Raw genomic sequence first — 20,172 nt, forward strand, 5'->3', positions numbered from 1 at the left:
TAGACTTCCTCTCTGACTCTGGCCAATCTGAGCAGGCTTTTGACAGTGTAGATTCGGGTGCAGAACATTGTCTAATTTGCATGCATAAAAAGCCTGCTTGGATTGGCTGAGTTAGAGAGGCAGTCCGAGCAGCCTTGCAGTGAATGGTGCAGGATCCAGTTGGAAAATTCATTTTGTGGCAATATTCAGACAATTTTCATTTAGCGGCATATTGAAACATTTTTTGGGATGTACTCGGCATATAAGACGACCCCCAATTTTCGGTTGACTTTTTTTGTTTCAAAAGTCATCTTATATGCAGGAAAACACGGTAACTGCATGCAAGGCACCCGCTGTACTATTGCTGCAACCCTCGTAAACAACATTTTAAGACCATCAGCAACCCATGGGCAAGTTCTGTTTTCAGAAGTATTTTTCTGGTGTTTGTTTTATTTTAAAAATGGGAAAGTTTCAAAAGATGAAATCTGGGAGCTGGCATATAAAAAATTAAATAATGATGTGATTTACTAGGCTGGAGCAGAGGCGCAAGCGGTAGAACATTTACCTTGCACATGGTTGACCCAGGACAGATCTTGTCCCATATGGTTCCCTAAGCCAAAAGCGTTTTCTGAGCACATAGCCAGGAGTAACCCTTGAGCATCACTGGATACGGCCCAAAAGGCAAAAGAAAGGGGGGGTGGTGGTGGAGAGATAGTATGGAGGTAAAGCATTTTCCTTGCATGGAGAAGGAAGGTGGTTTGAAGCCCGGCATCCCATATGGTGCCCTGGGCCTGCCAGGAGCGATTTCTGAGCATAGAGCCAGGAGGAAACCCTGAGCGCTGCTGGGTGTGACCCAAAAACCAAAAAAAAAAAAAAAAAAAAAAAAAAAAATGTGATTTAAAGGTAGTTCAAGAAAGCAACTCAATATAATGAAATCATTAAAAATAAAGGTGATTCTGAAAGTTCATATTCGACTATAATTGAAAATGCATACAATTAAGATGATAGCTCTTTTTGTGGTTTGTTTTTTGGCCGTACCCAGTAGTGCTTAGGATTTATTCCTGCTCTTTGATTAGCAATCACTCCTGTCCCAGCTTGGTGCCACTGTGGGGTTCTGGGAAAAAAACTTGGGTCAATTGTGTGCAAAGCAAATGCCTTGCCTAATGTAGTATTTCTCTGGCCCAAGATGATAGTTCCTGCATAGAAAAAGATGTAGATAAAATTTTTGCTTATGTATCTAGAAACATAATTACTTGAATGAATCTTAATTTCAGATGAATTAAAAAGAAAATAAACAAGCAACAGTAAATCAAGTATCTACCCAAAACCAAGTCTTTCTGCCTGTAAATTTAGGTTTTCCCTGGAAGCAGTCTGTGGTCTCTTTATTTCTCTCCTTAGAATTATTATAGAAAACCCTATCTTGTGGAAATTGTTAATTGCCATATTTGAAAGCTCTTAACCATTTGCTTTGTTTAGTTTTAAAACAGTGTATCTTAAAGTTTAATTAATATAATTACTGAAAAATATTTGAATCAGGATAGGATTAAAATTAAATTTTTTTTACTTTGAACCTAAGTCTGAAAGGTGAATACAAACTAAATGAATTAAATGGAAAGGATTGTTAGAAATTAAATTCTTAAAAAATTTGAGGTAAACTTTTGACTAACTTAGGGTTCATAGGAAAGTTAGTCCTTTGATTTTTTTATATATTTTAATGCAGAGAAAATGCCTTAGATGTTTAAGTATGAGGTGATACCAAGGTTCTAGTGTTTACAGTATTTACCAGTGAGAAATTCCAAATATGTGAAACCTTTACATGCTGGTAAACTGATAAGTTTTATATTCACATTAAAAAAAATTTTTTTTAGTCATACTTTAAGGTTATCAGGGTTTACTCCTGATTGTCTTCAAAATCACTCTTTGTGGGAAACAATAGATGGCATCAGGGATTTAACCGCGTCTGCAGTGTGCAAGGCGCATACATGCCTTACCCACTTCTCTATCTCTCAGCCCTTCTGATAACATCTTTAAAGTATTTGATCTCACATGAGCATCTAAAAATAACATTTTACATAAAATATTAAATTAGAAACATCAGTTTACCCCCACTCCCTTAGAGTTTGCTTATTTTTATTCTGGTGCTTCTCACGTGATTTGATGCTAATATCTTTGTCATCATCTCATCCCCTATTTTGAGCCATCCAGTTTTCCAGCAATCATCATTTCTGCCCCAATTATTTTAGACTCAATACTTCTTTAAATACACATATGATTCTGTCATTTAAATGTGTCCAACGATGCACACATGTGCATAAATGTGAGCTAGTTATTTTACAAAGTTGTTCATACTTCTGATGATGGCTTCTGATCCCTGGATTGTAACTACATATAATAGTACTTTTTGAGGTTATCTTACTAGGTTTTTTTGTAATTACATCTCATGGTTGCAGTCATAAGAAGTAGTTCCTAAATGTATTTGGAATTTTTGTTGTAAAACCAGATTTTGTTAGATCCCAACAGTAATCATTTTACACTAGACTTGGATCAGAGAGATGACTCCGAGGGCTGTAGTGCATGCAGGCCCTCCATGTGAGAGGCCTGGTTTCCATCCCTAGTACTACATGCCTCCCCACCCCACACCCACCCCAGTCCCTGAGCTGTGAGTAATTCCTGTGCCCTGCTGGGTGTGGGCCCCAATGCCAAAAACAGCAACAACAAAACCAGAAAAGAAAACTAATTTTGATGTTTTTAGCTTAGGCTATGATTTTTTTTTAAAAGGAATCACTATATAATAGTTTAAAAAAAGTTGTGACAGTTGATTTTAAGTCCTACAGTGTTCCAACATCCATACCTTCACCAGTGTTCATGTCATTTAAACTAAGCTTTTTTTTTAATAAAATATTATAAAGTTTTAGGTAGTGATTTTCTAAAAATAATCCTGGGAGAAGAAATATCATACTTTTTTAGTTTATTTATTAAATTTTACTATATAGAAGGATAATAGTAAGGGTGTTGGGCCCTTTGTGGGGGCTGAAGGGTACAGTATCTGTGGTATTCAAAACTGTAAATGTTAATACTGTAACCATGTTACCTGAATTTTAAGAGCAAATAATTATTAAGTACAATAGAATATAATAAATTAGATATACTTGGAAAGAGGAGAGTATCTTTTTGTTTGTTTGTTTGTTTGTTTTGTTTTTTGGGCCACACCCATTTGATGCTCAGGGGTTACTCCTGGCTAAGTGCTCAGAAATTGCCCCTGGCTTGGGGGGACCATATGGGACACCAGGGGATTGAACCATGGTCCTTTCCTTGGCTAGCGCTTGCAAGGCAGACACCTTACCTCTAGCGCCACCTTGCCAGCCCCAAGAGGAGAGTATCTTAAAAGCAGAGAGGTAGTGCTACTAGTTTGGTGAGATTTTTTTTTCTAGTGTAAATAATTAATAACCATTGAAATTTTTCATTTATTAAAGAAAGTTATATGAAAACAGCAGATAAGTAGATCAAAAGATGTACTAAAAGTAGTGTATTTTGTACAAAACATTTTCCATAAATATTTTTATGTATGCATGTATTTGAGGTTTTTGTTAGGAGTAGCAGTTAATTTTTAGGGGATTTTGTGCTTATCATTTCCCAATAATCATTAATTACAAACTGTGAAGGGTGATGATGAGAATAGTTCATGTTTTTATAATAAGATGATGAGGGAGGTGATAGAGTCTGGAATATGAGAGGATTATAATTTATAATGCCTAGTAATTTTTGTCTCATCTTTTTTGATTCTTGCATTGAAGAGCATAAGAAATAGCACATATTTCTACTTATATACAACTTATTAAAATACCTATTTTTAGAACACTTTTTAGGAAAATATAGCTTGATTTTTTTCTCTGTGGCTTTTATGTGATTATTATACTAAAATATAACAATTCAGTACTACTTATATTTTTAATAAATGCTGCCAAATAAAATAATTATTAATTATCATTTTTTAATGTCTTTCAGTGGAAAGAGTGGAACGAGAAAATCTTTCAGACTATTGTGTTCTGGGCCAGCGTCCAATGCATTTACCAAATATGAACCAGCTGGCATCCCTGGGGAAAACCAACGAACAGTCTCCTCATAGCCAAATTCACCACAGTACTCCAATCCGAAACCAAGTGCCCGCATTACAGCCCATCATGAGCCCTGGTCTTCTTTCTCCCCAGCTCAGTCCACAGCTTGTCAGGCAACAAATAGCCATGGCCCATCTGATCAACCAACAGATTGCTGTTAGCAGGCTACTGGCTCACCAGCACCCTCAAGCCATCAACCAGCAGTTCCTGAACCATCCACCCATTCCCAGGGCAGTCAAGCCAGAGCCAACCAACTCCTCTGTTGAAGTCTCTCCAGATATTTACCAGCAAGTAAGAGATGAATTGAAGAGGGCCAGTGTCTCCCAAGCTGTCTTTGCAAGAGTGGCATTTAACCGCACACAGGTACTGTAAGCTCTGAACATAATTAGCTCAGACTAATAATAGAATCAGGGTTATTACGTCTCTCTGGATTCTCTTTTAAGTATTTATACCTTGTATGGACTTGGAGCACAGAGATTAAGTACAGTTTGTGGAAGTCTGCCCTGGATGGACATCATTATTCATTTCAGTAACAGGGACATTTGTGAACCCACCAAGCATCTTAGGATTCCATTTCGTACCGATGACTTTGGCCTACATGTACTCAACTCCTTTCTTATTTTATTTGTCTGTTTTCCTCCAGATGTAATATGATTTTAAATTTGTGGTTATCATTCTTTTATTATTTTGGGGGGTTGGGATTAAACTCAGGGCCTCAACATGCTAGGTATTTGTTCTATTGCTTGGACCTTATATTCATACTCTTATTTTCTTGTTTATTTTTTTTACATTGTATGGGGCTTATCAAGTAGTGTTCTGGGTGTTCAGGAACTACTTTCACCAATACTCAGTCAACCTGGCTCTATAGCAGTGACCCTCAAACTATGGCCCACGGGCCACATATTGTATTTGTACCTGTTTTGTTTCTTCATTGCAAAATAAGATATATGCAGTGTGCATAAGAATTCGTTCATAAGTTTTGTTTTTACTATAGTCAGACCCTCCAATGGTCTGAGTGACAGTGAACTGGCCCTCTGTTTTGTTTTTTTTTGGTTTTTTTTTGGTTTTTGTTTTTTTTTTTTTTTGGTTTTTGGGCCACACCCGGTAACACTCAGGGGTTACTCCTGGCTATGTGCTCAGAAGTTGCTCCTGGCTTGGGGGACCATATGGGACACCGGGGGATCGAACCGCGGTCCGTCCAAGGCTAGCGCAGGCAAGGCAGGCACCTTACCTTTAGCGCCACCGCCCGCCCCGAACTGGCCCTCTGTTTAAAAAGTTTGAGGACCTGCTCTATAGTTTATACTTTGGGCCAGAAGAGATAGTACTGCTTGTTACCTGCATTACTAGGAAGCACGAGGGCCACTGCAATTGATCTTGGTGGGCACTAGAGTCATGGTGCTTGAGGTATTTCAGTACTATTCCCAGCAGTTCTTGGGAGGCAGTGGGTATGCAATTCAAGGATTGAATAAGGTTTTGAAGATGCAAAAGTTGTGCCCTTAACCCTTGTGCTGCTTTCTTTTCAGCCACTCATTTCTTTGTGTGTGTGTGTGTGTGTGTGTGTGTGTGTGTGTGTGTGTGTATGTATGTATGTATGTGTTTATTCAGCTTCTAATATTGTCTTTGCATAGCTAGTTGATGTATTATTTTATTCTTAAATTTATATAAGAAATAATCATATACCATAATTTCTGTAACTTTCTTAAACACTAACACATACAAGTGAGATTTAAGAGACTGGTAGGGCAATAATAGTTTACTTCTATTTTGTTTGCTTAGTTTTTGAGCCATACCTGGAAGGGCTCAGGGAATTGTATGTGGTGCCAGGGATAGAACCTGGGCTGGCTGTGTGCAAGACAAGCAATCTACCTATTGTATTATATCTTTGGCTCTTAATTTACTCCTGTTTTACTAGTTGGAGGGAATTATATGTAAGTATAACACTGAATAAATGATGAACAGTTTATTTTGTATGTATGATTTTATTGAGGGCTACTTATAACTAAACAGTTCACTGTTAACTAAACTGTAAATTAATTGTTTTTGATGATTTTGAAGATAATACCAGAACCGCTTATAAATCTGTAAGCTTTTGTTAAAATGCAGATTTCTTGATGACTCAGTGAACTGCATTTTGACAAGGTCAAATGTGATACTGGTCTACTGATCTAGAATTTATACCTTATTTTATTTTCAATTTTTAAAATTTATTCTGGGTGACAGGGTCATAACCAGTGGCACTCAGGGGTTACTTCTGGCTCTGCCCTAAGAAATCACTCCTAGCAGGCTCGGGGAAACTTATGAGATGTTGGGGATTGAACCCAGGTTGGTCTTAGATTTTGCAAGGCAAACACCCTACTGCAGTGCTCTCACTCCAGTCCTAGAGTTCACACTTTAAGAACCTCTAATCAAACTCTTATTTGAGTAACAAAAAAATAAGAGTACTTAATTCCAAGGAGTTAATGTTGTAGTAGGTGAAAAGATATGTCCCCAGGTCACTAAAGTAATAAGTGAGAGAAGGTTGATGGATACAAGTGTAAGCGATAGTTATACAGCATGTGTTCACAGGGGCAAGGATACACAAGGGTAGAGCCATGAGCAACCCTGAGCATAGCCAGATGTAGCCCAATCCTCTCTACCCCACCAAATGAAGTTAGGTAATCTTGGATCACCACAAATAACAAAGTTAACTTGAATGCTAACTCATCTGAAAAGTCTTATATTAGAAAAAATATGGACAAATTAGTAGTTGTTAGCAAAGCTAGATATTGGAACTTGAGGGGAGAATGGATTGAATTATATTTCAGGGTTGTGCTTAAATTTTTGTAATTTATTGTATAGGCAACTGCAAATCATAGAAGGTATATATATACTGTGCTGTGATCCATTAATCAAAATTGATTTCTGTCTGGGGCAGGAGGTTAAGAACATCATCTTCAGGAGGTTTTTCTAAGTGTAGAGCTGCATTGGATAGATGTTTTCTACCAGCTAGTGATAATAAATCTCAGAGAATATGGTCAAGAAGCATTGTGCTAGCACATTTGACAACGTGTACCAATACTCTAGTGGGTAAAGAAGGACTCAATTGAAAAGGATATCAAGATTTGAGCCTCCTAACAATAAGCTTTAATTAGCAAGGAGGGCATTGACAGACATAGTTACAGTAAGGTTTGAGTTATTGTCATCAGTGCCTCTTGTATCATCAATGCCTCTTGTGCTGGGGCTACTCCCAGTGATTCAGTGCAGTCGCTCAGGAGCCACTCATGTGATACCCAGGAATTAAACAGAGGACTTCATATTTATGAGGCCTCTGATTATCTCCCTAACTCCAAAAGTAAATATCTTGAGTTTTAAGTGCTGACAATCTAAATGAAGGTATACAATGATAGTTGGGAATAAAAGTTGGGTGCTGAAGGTGTTGCTTGGGCTGGAGAAAGACACCATGAATTTATTCACCCAGGCTTGAATTGAGGAAGCCAGAGGAAGGTCAGGAGAAGCCACGCCTCTTTCTCCACTAGGAAAAGAGAAGTTTTGCAAGGGCACAGGGGGCCAGGTGCAGAGGGCTGAACAGGGACAGAATAGTGTCAGGGTACAAGTAAAGAGATACATGAAAAGTTTAGTTTAATGGATGTGGAGAACTTAATATCATACCATGAAATTTAGCTATTGGTCAGGAAAGATTATTGGCAAACTTAAAGTATAATTTCATTAGATTAGCAATACAGGGACTAAAATTTAGGAGTTAAAAAGTAATTAAATGTTGAAAATCTCCGTGGAGCCATGCAGTATTGAACAAATAGGTAATTAATAAAATGTTGAGGTAAAGAGTTAGTATAAGAGGTAAGGCCCTTGCTTCACATGTAGATGACCCCAGTTAAATCCCCAGCACTACATATGGTCCCCTGAGAAGCATCAGGTGTAACTTTGAGCATAGGAACAGATCCTGAGCACTCCTGAGTGTGGCTCATAAAACCCAAAGGGGTAAAATTTTTTTTTTTGAGGAGACAGAAGTAGAGGCTGAAAACTACTACTCCTTTTAAACTTGTTATCACAAGGGAGGCCAGAAGATGAGCATATGAGTCAAAGATGGAGTTGATTGGAAATAACAGACAGTGGTGTGGACCTCAACAAAATTTAATGACTTGAACAATGTTGGGATTCAGCACTAGAGGTCAGTTGAAGTCTTCAGTGCAGGGACTCTGGGATGGGAGAGGAGAAGAAATACAGTGGGACTGTTTGAGATTTGGTGCTGACAGATCAAATATGGCAGGAGACCAAAAGGGTGAAATCTCTTAGCTAATTTCTGCATCCTGTCATCAGCAGTCTTTTGACATCATTAGAAAGTGAGTTCAGAAGTTCCCAGAGTTCCAAAAATGTCACATCACCACATTTCTTCTGTGATTCAAAGTACTGAGACTGGTTTTGTGTGTCAGCTGATATCTTGGCTGAGGTTTGGAAAAACCTTTCGTCTATCTGGAGCAAGTTTTCTCAGTACAAACACAAACAGAGGTGGTGTCTCTTTTACTCTGTTTTCTCTTCTGTCTCTGTTTTTGTCTATCTCTGTCTGTTGAAATTTCTGTCTCCCTCTCCCCCTCTACTCTCTCACTTTCTTTTCTCTCTGTGTGTTCTTTCATCTATCATTTATGTTGCACAGGGAACACGTCATGACTAGCCAACATTTTATTGCCTGCTGATATATACAACTTATTTGGCTAAGGCTAAAATTGAAAGCCGAGTTGTATGAGTGGATTTTAGGATTGAATGCAGTATGCATTTCCCCAATAGCATGAGGCATGGCTCAAGACAAAAGACAGGCCCTGCTGGTGTTAGGGAGTAACTCATATTGCCAAGGCCCCAGACTCCTGGAGGTCTGTCTTCTCCAGCACAATCCTTTTTTTGTCTATTTTTATGGATTAATGATTTTTTTCTTTGGCATTGCCATCGTTCATGTGCCAAGTTATAAAAGGTCTAATTGAAGCATGGAACACATTTTATTATTTTCCTCCTGCCATTAAATTTGTAAGATGGCTACACCCACAACGAAACATTCACTTTCAATCAGCATGAGCTGGAGTTCATGGGCCAGCCTTCAGGATATCAAATGGAAACTGCATAGCAATGTAGGAGTATTTCCTTTTAAAATTCTGCTTTTAATTTGGGAAAGCTTTTCATCCCTGTGGGATCATAACCTGTTGTGTTTAAAGCCCAACCTAATCAAGGTAGATGGTATTGACAGAATGACATAGTTTGAACTTAAGCTTAAGGTCAGCAGGCAGATTGTCTTGAGCTACATACACTCTGGTCACTAACAGCCATGCAGGGCGGCTGGTTTCATCAATGTTATACTTAAGTGGGAAATGCGGTGTTCTGTCCCCCATAAAATTAATCATGGATTTTTCAACTGTTAGGGTTTTTCTTTTTGGTAGAAGTTGCAGGAACTACTATTTGCTAGTTCTAATGAAAAATTAACATTATACTTTAGAACATAAGTGAATGTTAATCTCTGACAAAATCAAGGGATCTCAACATTTTTCCTCCCTTTAAAAAAGAAATCAGAACCATTTGTCCTAGATGGACCTCTAAGATCCACATGAGTCTTCTTAGTCTTAGCTGCTTATGCTGATATGTAGCATAGCTACCGATCATTGACTCTTCGTGGTCTGTATTATTCATTTAGCATCAAATTAAATGAAAATCAGTTTGATACGTCTGGTTTTTTTTTGCCGTACATATTTTTGTGCTTGATCCAGAAACAAATCTATCTATTTAACTGTGTGTGTAACAACAGCAACAAAATCACACACACGACATTTAGAAATAATAAAAAAAACATAAGCCTAGCTTTTCCTGTTGAAGATTTAGAATTAAAAATGTAAATTCATAATGAATAGCATTCCTCAAAGAAAAACTATTAATTACCTTGTATATTTGATCCATTGCTACTCTATCATTTGGTGGCGAAATTACGTAAGGAAATGGAACTACATTTCTAAGAGTTTAGTTTCAGTGCATTTCATTTTAATCAACATGCTGTTTTAGAATTATATATATAAAAAAAAAAGCTTTTGTTTGGTAAAACGATGCCCTGCATGCTCTTTATATAAACTCATAACTTCAGCTGGAGTCAGAGAAAGAGAACTCTTTCTGCCAATCTGATTGTATTATTTATTATCCATTTTTTCTTACATTTCATTACTGGATTGTTAGTACAAACAGATACTGCTTAAACTGAAAATATAAAAGAAGTTACATGCTTGCTCAAAAGAAAACAGGTTGGAGAGAATGTGTTCTGTTCAGAGATGAGACCTGGATTTGGGCTTAAAACTAAAGGAGTTTGATGCAGAGCTTAGTTAAGTGTCTTAGCCTGTCCTCCCATCAGGATAAAAGGAGCCTGTTTTTGTTTTTTTATTCATATAAAATCTACCCTAAGCATGACCACTTTTTTTCCTTTGCAGTTCTTTTGGAAGCAAACATTAGCTGTCCTTGTAAGTTCTTTGAGTTTCTTTCAAGCTGATTCAGATGACAGATATGTTCTGGATTTGACTTCCAACCCTCTACTCCCTACTTCCATTTCATTTCCTTTGTAAAGCTGGTGCCTTCTGGTGAGCTCTTCACTCAGAGGCCAAGCTCCAGGCTCCTGAGTATGACTTTGCTCAAGCTAGTGGAGAAGACAGAAGTCTGTCTGCTGGTGAAAGAGGAGGCAGGTCCTTGCATTCTGTGCTACAGGCAGCCCTGGATGAGCCCTGGATGTGACTTCCTAGTTCGCCCAGGATCAGAAGGAATTGAGCTTGGTTTGGATTCTTTACTTTCTGGTCCTGTGCTTCCCCCCCTTCTTCTAACCCTATCTTTGAGAAGATTTTTTAATAATCTACTTACAGGAATATTCTTTCTCTGGCTTCAAATTTTATTTCTGATCATAGCCTCACTGGTGTTTGGTTTTGACTTGAAGTAATAGTTTAAGTGGCAAAGCTTTATCAATTGTAAGACATTATTCTGAAGTTAATTCTTTTAGAATTATTTTGATTCTTGCTCATAAATTATAAACTCAATGTTCTAGAAAAAGAGAAATGTTTTTAATTTATTAAGGTACTAGTACAACTTAAAATGCATAGACAATTGTTATTTTAAACTGAATTCCATGAATTTAATGATCAATATTTAAATTGCCTTACTATATTGAATGTTGAGGTAATAGGAGAAAAAGAGAATAGGAAGTAGTAAATTTGAAGTCCTCTGTGATCTACCAAATTTGACTTATCTGAAAACTATAATATAATCTTGTTTCTCTTCTGAGATCTTTACTTGAGCAAATAAGTTAAATGAACTGGAGGAAGCTTTGAACTAAATTAGGCTAAACCCATTGGCTTAGCTGCCCTGTCACTTATAAATGGGCATATCAGGATGCTAGAAAAGGTGACATCTGCCCAATTTTTGTCTCTGTCCATGCTGTTATTCCTTAAACTTTTCTCATAAGATCCAGGAAATACCTTAACTTGAGCATTCAGCAAAAGAGTAGTTAGTATTATTTGTAAAGGGACTTTTGCCCCATCAATTAATAAAATAATGAAGAATATAGTTTGTTTTTTTTTTTTTTTTGTTTCCTCTCAAAGATTACACCATTGCTCAGAAAGTTCAGATTGGCTTAGTCTTTCAGGTACATCTTCTTTGTTCATTCTTAAAAACATGTTTTCAGTAAAAACACAGATGTGTTTGGAAAACTCTGCTATTCTCCTGTAACAGTAGGTCTCAAATAATATGTAAGATCAGGATTCATAACCAAGTCAAAACAGTAGTCAGTACAAAATACAATAAACAGTTGATCAGTTTTACTTTATGTCCAAAATTGTATTTTCTGTCTCAAAATTTGGTATTTTGTCCCTTCAGCTCAATGAAAATAATCACAGGTGTCCACAACTGGCAATGTTTTGCCAAATGCCTCACTTAAGGCTGTTTACCTTGATATCCATTGAACCTTGATACTCTGCTACAGAGAATATCACCATACTCTCTAGAGAAGAAACTGGATAGAGAAGAGTAATTATAAAAATTCTTTGGGCACTCGTTTGTTTGACCTGTTATTTATTGACTTCTTTTAATGAGGCTTTACAAAAATAATTTTCTATTTATTCATCAAGCCCTTGCAGAAACTTGGGGGGAAGAGATACATATAATTTATCGACGCACTCAGTTAGCTGTAGAATGTTGTTGACAGATTAGGAGATTCAACTGAATGATTATCAGGGTAGTTGGCAGTAGAACTTGTGGCAAAAAATGTGTCTGTGTAATGACATGGATCTTGCTATAATGCTCTATTGGCACAGTATTCTTAGTCTGTGTGTACCCATGTTATTAAGGTTAAGGTTGTCTAAGGACTTGATGAACATTGTATTTTGAAGTGGCACAGTTAGAAAGAGATGTGAAGCAATTAAATCAAATCTAGAAGAAACTAAATACTTAAGAGTTTGAACTTTAGTGCATAACATCTTTTGTTGTTGTTTTTGTTTGGTAGGGGAGAAACTTCCCGTCTGTCATGTATTTGATTTCTATGTGTTGTTTTAAAACAATGCACATGAGTTAATCACATGTAAATTTATATTTATATTTGACCTTTAAGCACAATTCTTACCCTGGAAGAATGCAAGCCGACTGGACATCTTGCTCTGCAGTCCTCCTTATTTCTCATATCCAATAGGCACTCGGCAAGTTATGCAGGAACAGAACACAGTGTAAAGCCAGGGGTCTTGACTCCATGGTCCAGTGAGCTGGTTATAAAACGACAAGAGAAACTGTGCCACAAAGGAAGTCCATCCACTGGAAGAAGGGCTGTAAATATGAACTGCTGCAGATCAGGCATGAACATTTTATTGGGTTTTGAAGCCAATAATATACTCTCTTTTGATTTCAACATTAAATTAATAAAAGTAGGGAAAGATGGCCCCGCTTGCTTCATAAAATAAGCAGTCTTTCATTTTAGAATCACTGGCTTGATTTCATAGATTTAAAGATGATAATAATAATGATATCTCCCAGGAAAGCAGTGCCTCAGAGTTATCAGATGGCTGAAGGCTGGCCCCTGAGATTGATAGTGGTTCACTTTAGTTCCTCCTGTATATATAAAGATAGTCTGTCTTTAATTACCTTCTTTCAGGAAATTCCAGTTAAGAAGCCTCAGAGTGATGCTGACTTGGTGCTTAGGGTTAAGTGAAAGCTGTCTCCGTAGCTGTCGGATACTATTTATAATGGGGATAATAGTTCTTTCCCCATTGTTAAACATACTTGGAATAGAAAAGTTTTTGAAAAGGAGAATACAAAGACTCTCTCATTCTCTACTGATTGGGCCAACAGTGTCAGAGATTACCAAGGCTCCAGGGCAGTGCTCAGGGGTCCAAGGGGTGGGGCCTTGAGAGGCATGTCTTTTTTTTTTAATAACTTGTCTTTTTTTTTAATACCTTTATTTAAACACCTTGATTACAAACATGATTGTAGTTGGGTTTCAGTTATGTAAAGAACATCCCTTTCACCAGTGCAACATTCCCATCACCAATGTCCCAAACCTCCCTCCTCCCCACCCCCGCCTGTGCTCTAGACAGGCTTTCTACTTCCCTCATTTATTCACATTGTTACAATAGTTCTCAATGTAGTTATTTCTCTAACTGCACTCATCACTCTTTATCGTGAGCTTCATGTACTGAGCTGGAAGTTCCAGCCCTCTTCTCTTTTGTTTCTGAAAATTATTGCAAGAATGTCTTTTATTTTTCTTAAAACCCATAGATGAGTGAGACTATTCTGTGTCTATCTCTCTCCCTCTGACTTATTTCACTCAGCATAATAGATTCCATGTACATCCATGTATAGGAAAATTACATGACTTCATCTCTTCTGATGTATATTTACCACAGAGTTAAGAGTTCTTTTTAACTCTACAGCCTGCCCGCCCCCCAAAGTAAAGGTTGTTTTTTTTTTTTTAAAGAAATAAGAACATAGATTTAGATTATATTATTCTTTCACTTATTCCTTATTTAATTTTTTATTAGGAATTTCTCCCAATAAGTGCTCTGGGCCACCAGGGCCGTCCATATTGCAGGATGGTGGTGTGGGGAGACCATGAAGTACTGGGATTCAAACAGGTCAATTTCAGACAGCCAGGCCAGAGTTCTTGCTATTGTGCTAACTCCATGAACCCTTCACTAGTGTTTAGTAGAAGTAATCAAAATAATTCACTAAGAATATATTTTTAGTCATTTAATGAATGATGATTTTTGGTTTTGATTTATTCTACAAATAATGGGTTACTCCTGGCTCTATACTCAGGAATCATTCTTGGAAGTGCTTGGGGGGGCACCATATGGGATGTTGGGGATCAAACCCAGGTCAGCTGTGTGCTGATATCTGTATACTATCCCTCCAATCCGAAATGATGATTTTTTTTAATCTGGAGTTTAGTATGTACTTGTTCAAATAAAAAGATTTAACTTTAAAGACCATCAAAGCTATGAGAAAAGTAGAAGTGAATCCATTTGAAATCTGTTGAAAATGGAAAAGGAATTTACATTCTCTTTATAAGTTTTGTGCCAAAGATCAACTATATTGAAGTCTTTGCTTTCTAACCTCTTTAGAGCTTAGAACTGCAGCACCCAACAAGAAAAACTTTTTATATTATGAGCTGATATGTACACATACACACACATACTCTGTTACAGCGATATATTTGTTTTTGATAAAGAAAACTCTTCATGAAAGAACACTTTATGACATACGTGTATGAAGTGTGTTTGAAATTTCAACCTATTTGCATTTTATTGTGAAAAAATTATGTTGTCCTAAATTAATTTTCATACACTAATAATTTGGAGCTAGTTTAAACAATGATACAGGTTAATATTTATTTTAAATGACTGAAAAGAAGAAAAGTTGTGTCACATTTGTTTTGTTTGTTTGTTTGGTTTTTGGGCCACACCCGGCGAAGCTGAGGGGTTACTCCTGGCTCTCTGCTCAGAAATAGCTCCTGGCAGGCACGGGGGACCATATGGGGCGCTGTGATTCGAACCAACCAGGTTAGGTCCTGGATCGGCTGCTTGCAAGGCAAACATCGCTGTGCTATCTCTCTGGCCCCTCACTTTTTTTGAAGTAGAAAATTATCTTATTGTTGTCCTAAATGTCCATATGGTCATTTCACTACATGTAATTATTAAACTTTCCATCTTTACCCAAAATAATTTTAATTATTATGATCCCTAAAATTAGTTTTATGCCTTCTTTTTATATATGGAGAGATGCTTAACAAAATATAAGCAGAGGACCATAACTATTTAAAGTTATAAATTTAAAATGAGAATTATAATTTATTAGGTCTCTTTATATATTAGGTCTCTACATATTATGTCTTTATATATCAGATCTCTTTATATATTAGGTCTCTTAACATATCTAGTGTGCAGAGATATTTTTCTTGAACTTTTAGATGTTTAGTTTTTCACTCTCCTGGGAGAAGGACTTTAATATCTTTGTGATCACATTTTATAAGATTGAAATTTCTTTTTCAATGTGGTACAAAGAATAAAAACTTTTAAAATAAGTAATCCCATTGTAGTGTAAGTACCATGATATATCATATGTACTCTGTAAAAACAGATGCTTTTGACCAAGAGGTGATTGAAATTAATGCAAAGATTCATCAGGGAAAGAAATAATCATTTATAATGATTTAAGGATAGGATTAATAGACTGCTTTACTTTTTCTATCTGAGTGCATTTGATATGCTTGAGATATAAATATTCAATAAATGTATGTTTTTGTTCTGTTTTGGAAAATACTATTTTTGCCAATGTTTTGACAAAATAGCCAAAGCTAGTAAATTTGGGAGGCAGGTTGCCAACAGTTGTTTCACAGACTACCCATGGAAACTAGGCATATACAGGGCCCAGAACTTCATGAATGCAATAATCATAGTGCCAGGTACTTGAGGTGTTAGTAGAAACCATGTGAACGTGCCCAGAGCGAGAAAAATATGGTAAAATGTTTCCAAAGGAAGCCTGTTCAGTACTCTATTTGCTTTTGCTAGTTTGGTGCTAACGTAGTTATAAGATTTTGATTTATATTGTTCACAGTTTTTCCAAACCAAGGGCTTTCTAAGATGTAGGGAGGGAAGAAAAAAGAGAAGAGATGTAATTATATATTTAATTGTATTGGTCATTGCCTGGATTGAAAAATTCCCAAATAGTCAAGTTGCCACTTACTTGTTTGGTACATTCTTCCACAGAATGGCTTCAGTATGATGTGGACAGGAAATTCCAACTCAGAGGCTTTGTTGCATTGGCTTATTTTGCAGGGTTGAAGAGGGGGAGAAATTTGGGATATAATCAATAGTACTCAGGGCTTACCACTGATTCTGTGCTCAGGTATTAACTGACAGTGCTTTGGAGTTAGAAAACTTTTCAGTGCCAGGGATTGAATCTGGGTCAGCTTCACTCCCCAGCATTAGAGGGGCTAAAGCCTTACCCTCTATCCTGTCTCTCAGACCCTCATCCACTCCCATTGCATGCCACTGTCAGGTAGCCTAAGTGGACCAAGTGGACTTTTACTGTATATACTAGAATAGGGAAAATTTTGTTATTAGAAAATTTAAGGTACATGGAGTATTTGTATGGTCCAGAATATCATGTTCTAAATGTTTTTAAATGTTACCTAATGTTTTCATAGATTAAATACAAAGATCTTGAGTATAATGAGTCAGACTCTCAACATGTGGTTCATCAGGGCTGATGCCTTTTAACAGAGATGGAATTATGTCTCCTCAAAAACAGTGAAAACAGAAATTTTACATCGGTGCCTTCTCAGAGTCCTTTAGGTTCCCAACTCAGCATTAGGCACAGAGTTCACAGATAATGCTCCCAAGAAGTTTGCTCTGTGAGTAAAGGAAGGATATTCCAGAGTAGCATCATAGAAAAGATGATAAAACCTCATAAATGTGAGCTACAACTAGAGCCATCTCTTTCCAAAGGAATGAGGAGAGGAAAGCTGAGCACAGAGTGTTCACATACACAATCTGCAGTCCTTTATTGCATATCAGAATACATCCTTAGAGCAGTGTTTGTTCACAAATGTTACCTACTATATGTATATATGTTTGCAGGGGACATTAATTCCCTTCAGATGTTCAATTCTCTCCACACCCTGCCCATCCTACAAAAATGCCACACGGCAGAGGCTGTCTCTCTTAATAAAGAATCATTGTAATAAAAGAGAGGTTTTATTAAACTTAATGCAATAATGACATTTTCTTTGAGGATTTAACACATCATTTTTAATAATAAAAATCCAATTGTCATTGTTGTGTCCTATATACCTTTTATTCAAATCAGACTAAGTATGTTGGCTCTGTGGCTATGCAATACTCCAGGGGTTTCAGGAGGAAGAGGAGTATTTTTAGCATTCATACAAATGATTCTCAGTAGTCAGGTTGGTAGTAGGGGTTGTAGATTATGAAAATAGGACCCAGGGAAACTTGCTTCTAGTCATTTGCAGAGGGAAAAAGGGCTCTCAGGAGTTTCTCGAAGTAAATGAGATTGGATATTAGCAGGGCACTATTCTACGAGGTCAGCTCTCAGCTGGTAGATTGTCAGTGTTCAGTCATGTAGTTGGCTTCACAGCCTCAGCCACTCAGTATTTACAGCAGAAACCTAAGAGCTTTGTTGGATGAAACCAAGACTCTGTTATCACCTGACATTTTTTAAAATTTATTTTTTGAGTCCTGTTGAAATTAGGTATTTCAAAATTGTATGAAAATTAAGGCTAGCAATGAGAAGGGTCATTGAAATGCACAGGGCACTTTAGAGGTGACTTTCTTTAATTTCAAAGAAAATATATGATGGGTGTACTCAGGGGCACAGTGACCCAGATGAGTGTTAAAGAGTATCTACATCTGCCCCTTTGTAATATTTTCTTTTGGGTGGGAATACCCAGTGTTGCTCAAGGGTCATTCCTGGTGGTGCTCAGGGAATTATATGGGATTCTGGGGATTGAACCTGGGTCAGCAGCATGCAAGACAAACGCCCTCTCTGCTGTGCTATTGCTGTGGCCCTTGTAATTTTTTTTTTAACATTACTGATTGGTTAAAACTTCATGTGTTTGAAGCACTATGTAATTATGAATTAAAATACTTTCAGAGTTACTTTAATAGTAAATATATTTTGACTCTTACCCTGAATAAATGTCATTTGGTTTATGAAGAAACCTGCCATTAAATAGCTTGTGTTTTTGTTCATGCATGTAGCTAGCAGTCAATCATGAATAAAAATACTTTGAGGTAAGATTTTCTTATTACTTTTTTCTTTTCTTTTCTTTTCTTTTTGTATTTTGTATTACATCTGGCAGTGCTCAGGATTACTTCTTGCTTTGTGCTAGAGCATTGTTTCCAGCATCCAACATTACTTATGGGACCATGTGATGATATGGACCAAACTTGGAGTATCCCAAATGCAAAGCATGCCCTTAGCCCATTGGGCTTTCTTTCTGGTCCAGAATTTATCTATTTTTAATATCCAGTTTAATGATTCCTAAAGAAAATCAAACTTTGTACTCTTAGCAAAGCAATCAGTAGTACATGTAACTTGAGATTGAAATGAGAATCTAGTACCTACCTTTTTTCATATTGGAACCCAATACTTCCAGCCTATTAACTACAGAACGAGTGGGGATTTGTGGAGTAAATTGAAAGGTGCAATAAATATACATGCAGTGCAAGTTACCCTTTCTACTTCCTAGTATAACTGCCACAAACAAAAATATAAATTATAGAAATAAAAATAGTTTCATGCTAGTTGGAGGCTTTTTTCCAACAGAAGCACTGGAGTTTGACTGGGCTAGTTTCCTTAGTACACACCTGGTATATATCACTTTAAAAAATAAATTATGCCTCATTAAATTACAATTAAATGGAATCATGATCATTTGTTTTGCTGGAAGGAAGATGTTTTGCATATTGAAAGCCTAATTTGTTGCAGGTGACAAAAAGGCTGAACAGATTATCTAATATCACTTCATTTGGTGATAATGTTTGCTGGTTAGTTTGTATATACTTGAGTAGTTCAGAATCACATTAATGTGGACTGTATTATTTTCACTTCACAACGTCGCCTTCTACTTGTTCAATATTTTGTACTTGAGTCCTCCCACTTTTTCAATTCTTAAGGAAACAGAAAATTCTCATTGCTCTGGCTTAGTTGTGTTTCTCTTGTTCAAATGTTCTGATACAGTCCTTTCTTTTCATATCCTCCCCCTTGGTCTGATCTCACCAGTATCTTACTTCCATGTTCCATGTGTGTTCAGGTCCCAACCTACTTACGTTTGAACTAGTCCAAAACATTTGCCAAATCTTGTTATTAGTACTTTCTTCTTTAACTGAGGTGGTAACTAGTTCCATCTAAAATTTATGACAATGGACATCTTTTAACATTTATAGACCTTCATTTCTCTAGAATCAGAGTCTTATTCATCCATTTCCATCTAAGCTTCACCATGGCAAACATAAATAAGAAATTAATTCAGTTACTCATCTGGCACTCTTTGGTAATTGGTGTGTTGATTTGTGGGGTTCACTATATATAGTCAAGTGAGAGAGTGCCCAGTCCTGAAGAATGATCAAAGGTCTGAAATTGCTGAGTAAAATATATCTGTTTGCCCCTAATTGTTGCTGTCAATTCTGGAAGGACTTGGGAAGGTCCATGGGGATCAGACTCAAAGCCTGACCTAGAGTATCAGAGACATAACTTGGCATGCACAGGGGTCCAGGTTTTATTCCTGGATCTGTATAGGCTTGTAAATTGTTGAGGTCAGATCTGGAAGCCCTCAAGGACTGCTGGGCCTGAGAAGCATCACATTGCTGGGCCCTAACACTGGACCACCCAACCTGGTTGACTGCGTATCATGAGCAATGGCCTTCAGAGTCCCAGAACACTGCGAGGACAGCCTTCCTCAAAACAAAGTCTTTTTTATTATTCTCTTAAAGAATAAAAAGCATGTACTTCACCCAGCTTTTATCGGCTAATGCAAAAAAGTGAAAGTAATGTTGTAGAGTTAGAT

General features: G+C 37.0%; 1 protein-coding gene across 1 annotated transcript in view; it reads left to right on the forward strand.

The window, feature by feature from the left end:
* SATB2 (SATB homeobox 2) overlaps window positions 1-20,172 on the forward strand; it is a 199,937-nt gene that overhangs the window by 117,577 nt on the left and 62,188 nt on the right. The window contains exon 6 of the mRNA XM_049773254.1: window positions 3,985-4,457. Coding sequence (XP_049629211.1) covers window positions 3,985-4,457 — 473 coding nt within the window. The remainder of the gene's footprint in view (window positions 1-3,984; window positions 4,458-20,172) is intronic.

This window comes from Suncus etruscus, chromosome 5, assembly GCF_024139225.1.
Source record: "Suncus etruscus isolate mSunEtr1 chromosome 5, mSunEtr1.pri.cur, whole genome shotgun sequence".
Lineage (NCBI taxonomy): Eukaryota > Metazoa > Chordata > Mammalia > Eulipotyphla > Soricidae > Suncus > Suncus etruscus.